The sequence below is a fragment of the Lissotriton helveticus genome, chromosome 6, assembly GCF_964261635.1.
Source record: "Lissotriton helveticus chromosome 6, aLisHel1.1, whole genome shotgun sequence".
NCBI lineage: Eukaryota > Metazoa > Chordata > Amphibia > Caudata > Salamandridae > Lissotriton > Lissotriton helveticus.
The window spans coordinates 1,838,129,461-1,838,141,811 of NC_136067.1; the positions used below are offsets into that span (position 1 = coordinate 1,838,129,461).

General features: G+C 41.3%; 1 protein-coding gene across 1 annotated transcript in view; it reads left to right on the top strand.

Annotated features, from left to right (window-relative positions):
• The window catches only part of NENF (neudesin neurotrophic factor), a 64,610-nt gene extending 53,466 nt beyond the window's left edge, over positions 1 to 11,144 (top strand). The window contains exons 3-4 of the mRNA XM_078649747.1: positions 8,222 to 8,325; positions 9,589 to 11,144. Coding sequence (XP_078505873.1) covers positions 8,222 to 8,325; positions 9,589 to 9,765 — 281 coding nt within the window. The 3' untranslated portion in view covers positions 9,766 to 11,144. The remainder of the gene's footprint in view (positions 1 to 8,221; positions 8,326 to 9,588) is intronic.
• The last annotated feature ends 1,207 nt before the right edge of the window (positions 11,145 to 12,351 follow it).

Genomic DNA, 12,351 nt, shown 5'->3' on the forward strand with positions numbered 1-12,351 from the left:
AGTGGATATGCGCACCAAGGTATAGCACCAATCTCGTATCAACCAAACAATGATAATTATTCCAAAAATAAGTTCAGTGTGCCACTTGCAAAACCGATGCCCTCTGTCCAGGGGCACCACACGTGAAACACGAGTCCAAAGTGATTATCATCAAGTTTTTGGGCACCACTCAAATGTAATACAGTCAACTCAAGTTTCTCAGAGTCCTGTTCCAAGCAAGAAGTCTTGATATTTGCTCAATTCGTATTTATTTTCTTATATCAATTTGTCAAAAGAATCATCAGCCAACGCGTTTCGTTCTGAACACCAGAACTTCTTCAGGGCTGGAAAAATCAAACATGCATAAAGACAAAATGTCACATAGATATATATAAAAACATATATAAAAGTACATACAACCATATAAATACACATAACATGTATACACATTTAAAATACACACCATAAAGTTACATGACAATACATTTTTGTACGTAGTTTTTTAGAGGATTACAACCTCACTTTTCATTGATCATAATAAACTTGCACTGTTGCTAATAGAACAATGGACTCATACAATCTGAGCTGCCAAATACCCAATTCATGTATTATTAAGGCTCAGTGATTATTTAAGAGTATCAAAACAACACTTATGAGCAATAAAAACAACCACGAAAGAAAATGGGAAAGAAGAGTCTCTGCATACCGTATGTGATTGTGAGCACCATATACAATGATTTCCACAGATGTATATTGAATCCTTCCAAGACTCGAAAGGTAAAGTCGATGTTTTTCAATCAGCAATCTTATTCTTATATACTGGCTGAATTAACGTGACTAAAAAGAAGAATGGATATATAGAACACATCACAAAGGACATAGTACCAATGGCCACAAAACGTCGATGCAACATGAGGCACCACTAAATATAACCGGTTAAGGGTAGATGAAAACCCCATGTTATAGCCACCAATAAAATGGGATTCCCTATCTCTCCCAAAGATTAGTTAGAGAATAAATAGCTCTCAAAACATAACATAATAATACTCCATGTAATATAAAGAATTCCATATTCAGGTATATGCCTATGTCGAGAGAGTAGGAGAGAGTATCATTACTGCTTATATGAAAACAAGACATCCATATTGATTCCATATTGTCTAGCGGGGTGCACATATGCATACAATTAAGATATACAACCATCGGTATCAGCGCAGTGGCGAGATGTCAAATGATTATAACATAAACTATCCTACCTGGATAAATGTATCTCTCCCTTCAATTTTCAATTAAACAATTCTTCGAGGGATTTAGAAAAGAGGATATGATAGTCCCACATCAATTGTTATTACAGAAGAAAGCCTATAAATAACCAAAATAGGCAATTTCAACCACGTGTAAACCACTTGGCACCATTTCATATTATTTCAAACAGGTACATAGAACTAACGCAATGATAGAATTAAAACCAACGGAACCCTACCTTGTTGAAGGTTTTAAAATCTGTAAGTGTATATTCTCCTTAATATTCCAAAAACTAATCCAACACAGTATGGTAAAAAATCATGATAATCGTCACGATTCGTGATATTAATCACTACCTAAACATAATAGAAAAGCACACATATTAGTGCACCCAGGCTCAAAAACCTAAACTTATCCCACGTATATTTCAGAGCAAAGTAATGACCATAGTGGAACTGTCAAATCCAGGCGTGCCGTGTTCGATCAAACAAACATGGCAAATAGCAAGTGTAAAGCACAAATGCCCTCCCGCAAAACTTGGAGCTCGAAGTGAGCCCACGAAAATATTTTTGGAAGCAGCGATAAAAAGCGCGGGTTTCTACAAGGGTGTGTACACCCAGGGGAGAGAATATCTGTACGCTTACCACTGCAGCGGGGTCATATAAGCCCATGCACCGATCTGCCTCCCAGTCCGGGACCCGTTTGTATCGTGTGTCAAACGTCCTGGGCGGAACCGCCATATTTTTGTGTTCCGCCCGCGCGTAAACTTGCGTCATAAACCGCGCGCATCGTGTGAAACAAAACATGATCCACAGTGCGGGCGGAACGGCCATATTGGAACATGTCCCATGTGATTAAAAATAGATGACCAATACATGAAACCAGTGCAAAAAAGCCTAGATCCACAAACTTAATTCTCAATAGGGCAACGCAAACAACGGCCATATCGGGAGCAACATTAGAGAAAAAATATTTCATGGATCTATTGTGTACTATATCCCTATATCGGTAATATATATACATCACGTGTTAATGGAAACATGTAATTCTGGTAGCTCTCAATGTACAAATAATGAACGAAAAATTCTCTAAACAGAATTAATTTATCTCAAGCAAAGAAGAAATAGGTTCAAATGGAAAAGGGGGGGGGGTCAAGGAAAGAGCAAAGAATAATCATGTAATGTAAAATACATACCCAAAGGAATAAAGAACAAAGGTAACAGCACTGAGCGAAATTGCATTGAGCCCAATGCAATATGCTTGGGCATAGAGATATATCAATACGCCCCTTGTTGGTTGATGTCTGAAACAGGCAGAATGTGGCATCTGGCGTCTCCCCACATGAATACTGAACGGGATCTCCCAAAGGGATGTTTGTGCGTTAACAACTGAGAAAAAATATAAGGTTACAAGTAATCCTCATGCTCATAAAGGGGGATGATACCTTTGCAGTTCTACAAGAGTGAATAACAAATAATCATCACACTAGATTACAGAAAATGGTGCATCTCATCATCGGTATTATGACCCATTTCTATGCACTTAAGACGGCAAATCCACATGGCTTCTCTTTTTCTGAGGGTGAGTTCCCTATCACCCCCTCATGGATTAGGGGGAATGTGGTCAATTCCGTGGAACCATATTTTATTATCATTCGCATGATTCTCCCGCATATGATAGGTCATAGGTTATTTCAAATCAAACTTTTTCAAAGCTCTAACATGTTCCTGTATTCTAAGTTTCAAAGACCGGACAGTACTCCCCACATAGATCTTATTGCAACCACAGCCTATTACATAAATTACATGAGTTGTATTGCAATTTATGCAATGCCTTATATCATATTCCTTTGAAGTGTTCGTTGTTTTACGATAGAGTGCACTCTGTATTTTACCCTCATTGATATAAAACAGAATGTCCAGAAATTCAATATTTTCCTTACTGTGTTTGATGGTCAGGTGAACATTATGTGGGTTATCATTTAGGTATCTGTGGTAGTCCATGAGTTGGTCAGGGGTCCCTTTCCATATAAGGATGATATCGTCAATATACCTCCCCCAGAAGACAATCATGTCCATCCAGGGGGAGGCATACTTACCCCAAGCATGTTCCTTCTCCCACCAGCCCATGAAAAGTCCCGCATACGAAGGAGCAAATCTGCTTCCCATTGCCGTCCCCTGGGTCTGGTGGTACCACGTGCCACAATGTAAGAAAAAGTTCCTTGATAGGATAATATCAATCATTTCCAGCAACATTTCATTGTGTTCGAAATGGTCTGCGGTTCGTGTTGCAAGAAAGGAACTCACTGCCATATGTCTAAAATGTTTCAGGATGCAGGTATACAGCCCTGTGACATCCATGGTGACGAAAATAAGGTTATCCGACCATGTCAGTCCATCAAATTTTACCATGATGTCACCGGAATCTTGTATGTACGCTGGTAAGTTAGTCACAAAGGGTTGTAAGAAGCCATCTACATACTGGGATAATCGTTCGGTGGGGGAGTCGATCCCTGATATAATAGGGCGTCCGGGGGGAAAATCTCCCCCTTTGTGAATTTTCGGAAGGATGTAGATACAAGGAGCCAAAGGGTTCTTGACCCTCAAGTATCTGCACTCTTCTTCCGACAGTAGTCCGATCTCTCCCCAACCGTTATCTTTGTGTTGATATAATTGACAAGGGAGGAAGTGGGGTTATCCCTAACCCGCTGATAACAGCTAGTATCTTCCAATTGCCTTTTTATCTCATTGTTGTAATCAGTAGTATTCATCACAACCACATTTCCTCCCTTGTCGGCCTCTTTGATTGTAATAGACTCTTCTGCACTAAGGGTATCTAGAACCAATTTTTCCGCTCACGTTAGGTTATGTTTATATTTAGAAAATTTGTTCGGGGATTCCATAAGTCTGTAAAGATCATTAGTCACTCTTTCCTTAAAAATGTCTATGTTCCTGTGAGTGTTTGTAGGTATAAATTTGGATCGCGGTCTCAGTCCGCTTGTTATCTCCAAATCCTCGCTGATGTTAAGATTCTCTCTTAAGTCCTCAACGGAGTAGTAATCATCATCATCACTTATGGAAAGAAGCATTTGCATGTTCAACAAATCAGAAATAGTATGAGTGGTAGCTGTAGCGGAAGAATGTTTAATCAACACATTGTTTACAGGATTGTTTTGAAAATGATCTTTTAGTTTCAATAAACGAACAAACTTATAGAGAACCATCATCATTTCTGTTGGATCCCCAAACTGAGCAGGGAAAAAATTCAAACCTTTTTGTAACACATTAATCTCTGTTTCCGTCAGCAATCTATCAGACAAATTAACAACAGTGAGTGCACCCTGACTGATGTCATTTGTGGAGTGCGTACTTAAGTTTTCTTGGACCTGGTGTCCATTGCGTGGGTGGTCTCTTTCCTTGTTCCCTTCATTCCTCCACCTCTTCCCACCCCTCCTTGTCTTGCATCTTTTTGGACCATTTTGTTCCCTAGTCTGATTCTTTCCATTTCTAATAAAAAAATTCCCTTTACCAGATGAAGTTGCTGGCGTAGCACCTTCTTCTCTGGAAGTTGAACTTTCAACTGAGGAAATGGAACTTCTACTTATTGAGAGTGATTCACTGGATTCCTCCCTAGGTCTTTTACCATCACCTGTGGTTTTGACATTATCAAACTTGTGCGCAAAAGTGTATATGCACCCATTTTTGTAATCGTTGTCATCTCTCTTAATTTTCCTGAGTTTTTTGTCTCTAAGGTAGATCTGGTGGGACTCTATAACGCCATCGAATATCTCATAATTTTTCTTTATCGCCTCCTTTAGGCTAGAGCAGTCAATTTCACGTTCTAATTCAATAATTTCCTGTTTTAGGCTAGCTACCTTTTTCTCGGAGTGTCTTAAGAGACTGGTCTTCAGGGCTCTCTTAAAAGATTGCAGTCTGGGTAACTCTCTGATGCCCTGGAATAGCCATTGCTGCAGTGCCTACATTAAGCGTTTAGGGTTTTGTGAGGCACGATTTGGGTGATCAGACCCCAAAGTTTTCCCTTTTTTGAGAGCATTAAGGGCAATGTGAGTTTTTGAGGCCAGGCAATAGGGCATGGATGAAGGGGTGGGTATTTTCAACAACAGATGGGTACCCTTCATATATTAGAGAATGTCTCTAAGGCATGGCACAGTTTTGGACTGAAATGCCAGAATCTTCCCCATTTGGCTGAGTTCCTGTGTGCCAGTTAAATACCTTGGAGTTGCATTTAGTAACTCGTGTTCACAGTTCCCAAAGCTCACAAATAGATGCTGAAAAGGCACAGCAATAGCACAGATCCTTTGGGGGAGGAGAGATGTGCTGGTGGTGATGGATGTAGTGGTGCTGAATCAGACCTGTGAAGTCTGTTCTGCCCAGAAGGCACAACCAAATTATTGTTGACCCTAAGATGCCTGCCAATTTTTCAATTGGTCCTGGTGCACCATGTCATATGCTGCTGATAGGCCTAGCATGAACAGGAACGTTTGTTCACTTACAACACACTGAAGGCCTGCCTGTGTCTGTCCACTTTGCCCACATGCCCAGCAGTTCTCAGTCTGTGGGAGGCCCTCAGAAGGCCTCCATGGCTAATGAAGTATAGAGTTCACGGGCTGGGGAAGACACAAGGTCTGTGGAGGAGAGGAAGGAAGTAGCAACAAAGGAGCCGTTCTCATAGATGGTGACAGACGTCAGATAGACAGTCTGTATATGCCTCAGACCCCACGGATACATAAGATATACTAGAACCACATCCCATATATTGCCATTGTTCTTTATAGAGCCTGACATGTTGCTTGTTCAAGTATCACCAGCTACAACGTGTTGTTATAGATCAGGCAATAACAGGACCACACCACACTATGCTGTGCTACAACAGACTATGATAAGCGGCCACAGGCTAACACCAGAACATCTCCACAAAGGAATAGAGCAGCTAGATCAGCCATGCAGAAACCCACGGCGTGATCCAATAACACCAGGAAGCATGCCAGCATTTGAAGGTGCTGTAGTCAGTCAACTGTGGCTTGTTGCTTGTGTTAGTTAGCTGTGGTGTGAAACTGCCTGTGCTGATGGTGAAGGCTTTTGATGGCCTCTAAAGGCCTCGGTTAGTATTAGGGTCAGATCACATCATATATTCCACAGGACGTGAGCAGGTTGCACCTGAGGGAGGACAAGACCAGAGCATCTGCCTTACTAGAACACCGGCACACATAAAAGAGCACCAAAGCACCCTTTGGGTGTACAGGGCAGTGTCAGTCCAAAACATGAAGGCTGCAGTCCTTGCTGGGAGTGATCATATAACACCACCTTCCATCCACTGAAGCTGAAGTCCTCTCATACATTGGCAAGAGCGGATTGTGTGTGTCTGAGTTTTGCGAATCTCACCCACGGTACTTACAAACAACAGTAATTCCATACAGAACAGCAATATTACAAAATTACCTTCATGTGAGTTTGTAATTAGGGGTGGGTATAACGCACATAATTCTGTGTAGAGTAATCATGCAGAAATATCCAGGAATTCCTCAAGAAGGGTAATTCTGCATTTATTGCTACGCGAAAATACATTTTGCGGTAAGAAATAGAGTAAAATGTATCAGAACACAAATAGTGAGACCTAGCAGTCACTCGCGCTCGCGAAATGTGCTATTGGAGTAGAATATTCCCTCAACTTACTCCCAGCATTTAGTGCTATTTTCTTCGCGCAAAATGCCGCTTCATGTCTAAAATGGATGCGACTATGCATATTGCACTAAATGCAACAGAAAACAAATAGCGAGTTTAAGCAGTTGCTCGTGCTCGCTAAGAGTTCTCTTCGGGTAGGATTTACCCCCAGCTTACTCCTGGCATTTTGCGCTGAGAAACAGAACTAAATGCAGCAGAACACCATTAGCTAGCAGAAGTTATCACAATCATGCTCGCTAAATGCGTTCTCGCTGTAGGATTTTTTTACCCAAAATTACTCTTAATTGCACCAGGAGGAGTAATTGCGTAATTATTGGTAATTCTGTGTCAAAGAGTATTGCGGGATTTCCAAAATTACTCTGTTTTCTCCAGCATAATCAAAATTCCGCCCAGGCCTAGTTAATATCTCAGTTAACCAATAATTTTTCTTGTGGATTTTCTTATGTAGTGAGCTCTGTAATGCTGTTTAGTGAACCAGTTTTGTGTTGAGCATTCTTTTCAAGTTGGGTGAACGTTTTCTGTGGAAATGTGTTTCTCCTGAAGCGAATTCGTTAGAACCTTATTTCCTGTCCTCTTCCTCAGGATGGCCAGTGTGCAGGGTCACTTCATGGATGGACTGGCAGTACACAACTGCCTATGCAGTTGCCCGCTGTCCACTCTTTGGCAGCTTTAGAGTCTTGTTCGTGTGTTATTCTGGGTTTCGAAATGCTTTCTGATGGCAAAACCTTCCAAAATGGAACAGGTTTCAATTTCTTCCGGAAGATCTGATGTACTTTAATTAAATGGAACCTGACAAAAAAGTAAAAATCGAAGTGCTAGGAAAATAATTCCACTCACTAATTGTTTTTAAGCAACTACCCTGGCTCCCAGTGCACAGCACGCCTCTTTATTAAATAAAGCCCCTTTTAAGCACATCATTTTTATTTGTCATCGAAGCAATACCTGCGCAGCCCAATAAATGCTTCCTCACTATCCGATTCCAAATTTAAGGTATTTCAAAACCAGGAAAAGTCAAATTTGAATAACTAGTTATTTCGCTTTTAGTTCGAGACTTTTAGTTTTAGCACGGTCATTCTTTTAATATTTTTTGTCTCAAGGTTTCCTTTTTTTTGCCTCCTACTTTTTTTTCCTTTTCCCAAATGTCTTGTTTTATTCATCTGCTAATTGTTTCATATTGTTGTAGAATGTATGCTCTCTAGAAACAACACATTCAAATAAATCAAATGTTGCTGTAGTGGTGTTTCATACCATCGAAATGTGGCCTCCTTTAACCTATTTCTGTTTTGCTTGTGCAGAATTCTATGGCAAAGGTGCCTCGTACAATGTGCTCGCTGGGAAGGATTCTACAAGAGCGGTGGCCAAGATGTCGCTTGACCCTGCAGATCTCACCCACGACACTGTAAGACATCGCAGTCATTTTCATACAGTATTTTTTTTTTAATCTGTTGCTGGACAGGTACATTTAATTGAGGATTTAACACCATCAAGGAAAAAATGTAATAACTTTTCTGTTAACGCAAACCTAAGTTATCGCCTCAAGAGACCAGTCGCTTAGTGCACTGCTCAGTAATAGCAATCAAGTACTTGTGTTTCCTGCTTCCTCCCCATTCACAGTGATCCATCCTTGAGCCAAATATTCCTATTTCTCATGTGAATTTTATCAGCGTTTTATATATTTTAAAGTTGATACCAGCTTCATATTGAGATTTCCAACTGTTGTCACAATAAATTCCTTCCATATCTAGCTGGAACAGAAATCTTATACTTGAATTAGAGACTAATACGAATTTCCACCTCCTCTCTCTCTTGTCCCTTGGAGTATGTTCATTTTGCTTGAGCTGGTCACCCTTAACCCAGAACCATTTGAGTAATTCTCTTACTACTCTGGGTCGGGACTCTTGCTTTCTTATTTCTCCTTCCTCGTCTTGATCCACTCACTATCCTCGATTTCTATGTATATAGGTTAATCTGATAGTACACATGGATGCTGATGAGCTGTGTTTGCAGCGGGACTAAGTGTACCCCGGCTTGCAACTTTAAAGATACTAAGATATGCTTCTCAAAGGGTTGCATGACAGAGGCACGCATGGCTGAACCACGCGTGCCTCTACAACGCGGTCCCAACCACGAATGTGCCTTAACCACGCATTCCTTTACCATGTATACCTTTACCACACAATTTTGTTGTAAAGGCATGATGATTGATATAGGGATATGCTTGGTAAAGATCATCACTACCCCGACCTGTCCCCCTCCTGATGTGAGGGGAGGCGGTCCTCCCACGGACCTTTCCGCGCCCGGAGCTTCCTGTTACAACGCTTCCTCTTCCTCTCCCCGCCCATCCAGACACTAGAGCACTATCTGCCTTAGCCACGCATATGCGTGGTTCAGGCAAGCGTGGTTACGTTGTAAAGGCCGTTTCACTTCCCAAAGGCTCTTTTCCTGTACCAGGAGCAAATTAAATGTATATTTATGTTATGATATGATGGACTGTTGATTTTAGGCAGACATGCTTGCAATGTGACTTTGGTAACAAATAATTGTTTTGCAATTAATCAGTTTTTATCAAATTCATTTAACTTTTATCGGATATGCAATACGGTCTGGTTCATTGTTGCACAATCACGTTCTTGAGCTTCTTCCTTGTTATCTTGTTTTCTAGACTGGGCTCACAGAAGAGGAGTTGAAGTCCTTGGATGATATATTTAATGATGTCTATAAGAAGAAATATCCGATTGTTGGTTACACATCACAGCGGATTTTAAATAAGGATGGGAGCCCCAACCGCGACTTCAAGCCGGAGGACCAGCCCCATTTCAACATTAGGGATGAATTTTGATTACCTTATGGAGGAGAGCGCAAGATTAGGTCATTGGGTAAAGAGCAATAACCATCTTGGACAGGGCATGACCTGATGCTTGTATTCAAATGGAAGAGACTGTGCTTTAGTTCATGGGTCATTAAGGACACACTAAGTAATATCATACACTTGTATTTCTACACTGTATTCATTTGTGGTTTTTTACATTTGTGTTTGTTTTACTGTAGGAGTCGGTGTTATAACTTATAAGGCAGCTGATACACCAACAATCTATTCGTAATCACTTTTTTTGGTTGGTTCGTACAAAAACTCGGTCGTGGTATTTTTCCAAAGCTCATTTGGTGCCTGCATTTTCCATCAGCCGTGAACGTTATTATTTTGTGTTTGTCGTTGTTTGCTTAGTGTGCGTTATGGAGACGTGTCTGACTCCCACTAAAAAGAACATCAATATTATAAAAATATATAATAGTGACTCTTCAAAAAATAGCCTGCAAAGAATGTTAAACAAAAGACACCAAAATGTAACATTCCTTGAAAGCCTCTATTATTTTGGCAAACTGTGGCACATCAAATAACATAAATTATTTGATTTGATATTGAAAATTGATGTATGTGTTTTTTATAATTCATAGAGGCAAAGACTTATGACCTCAGCCTAGTCTTGTCTAACGGGCCACTGTCTTCATTGTGCCCATCAAACCTTCTCATTTTCACTGTGATACTTAAAAGCACAATAGGAATATTAGCAAAATATTCAAAGCCACGGGGTAGCTGGTATTGGAGATAGGCTATGGCCATAAAATAATGAGACTTACACCAGCCTCCAATATGCAGGTAACTATATCATTTCAGTTGCTGTAGACGCAATCATAACATACGGTACCGCAATACAATTCTCAAGATTGTATATCACTCTCGAGTTGTGTCTGTTTTACTATTTGTATGCAGGAGCAATTTCCAGAGGTGTGTACATGTCAAACTCTATTATTACAAAACACCATAGCCCACAGCCACCCAGATTTGTCTGGAGAGAGAGCACCCAACCAGGTACCTCCACCGTCCTAGGAAGGCCAAAGCTGTGAATGTCACTGTGCGTCAACCGTTGAATGCCAAGGTTCCCGAATTAATCTCAAGTGAATCACCAGTGGGTACAAGCTCTGCTTTACCTAGTAACATTGGGCAGTCGAAAAGCAGCCTGTTCTCTCAATAAGTGAAGCGAAACAAGCAGTGCAGATCCGTCCACACTTGTCTCCAGGGTTTTGATTTTGCTCACCATTTTGACTGAAGACAATAAAAAATGGAGCCACTTGCAAACGGGTTCTTACTACAATCCATTGTTTTGTTTGCAAACGCTTAGTGTTGTTAAACTACATTAAAGCAGTTGATGGACAACCCTAGCTGCTTCGTGTTGGATGTTATGTTATGTTATGTTATTGTTTTTTGTTGTGCGCACAGCTACTCCAGCTAAGGAGCGTCCTGGCGCATTTGACAAGGAGGAACATAACACAACAGAAGGAAGCGGGCTACTAAGAGGGGACCACACTAAATGAAAAGCTCATCAAAAACAAGCTGGGGACTGAAAAGAGGCAACTAAAACAGGAAAGTTTTCAAGGCTTTCCGGAAAACCAAAAGATCCTCCAGCAGACGGATTTCCATCGGAAGAGAGTTCCACGCTAGTGCCGCCTTTACACAGCAGGAGCGTCCCCCCATACGGCAGAGCCTGTATCTGGGGACTACAACAAAGGCCTGGCCTTGAGAGCGGAGGGTGCGGGTGGGGACATAGAAGGAAAGGAAGCGAGACATGATCTCAGGGCCTATGCCTCTCAGAGTCTTAAAAGTCAAACATAGGACCTTAAAAAGAATACGCTTCCTCACTGGGAGCCAGGGATACAGATTTGCTATGTACTACTTGCTACTGCACTTTTACAGTGCACTGCAGGTGTCGGGTATCTCTGTAGTAATTGGTTCTCTTCTTTTGACGAATATGATGCTGAGTTTGCTCGGCTGGGTTACACATTTTCGACCTACAGAATATACATGGATTTTAGAATCCACTGGCTCCCTGTCAACAAGAGGATAACATTCCGCCTCCTCACCCACGCACACAAAGCACTTTACGAACTTGGACCCGATTGCCTCAATGCGCGACTCTCCTTCTACACCCCCCCGCCAGCTACGCTCCTCCAACCAAGCCCTTGCTGCTGTTCCTCGCATCAACAAAACCACCATGGGGGGAAGATCCTTCTCCTACCTGGCAGCCAAAACCTGGAACTCACTCCCTATCCACCTTCGCCTCACTCAAAACCACCTAGCATTCAGAAAGCAACTTAAAACCTGGATATTCGAAAAGTAATTCCCCACCCTTCTTCAAGCGCCTTGGGACCCTCCGGGTATGTAGTGCGCTATATAAATTATTTGACTTGACTTGACTTGACTAGAAACCAATGCTTAACGTCACTAACTATGCTAGCCTTTTATGAATGTTCTTGATGTATTTGAGTGAAACAGCGCAATGCATACTAGTGCTATACAGAACCCACCTTTAACATGCATTGGAAATGTCTTACATTAACAGCCAATAGCAGTGGCCTCACGAATCACCCT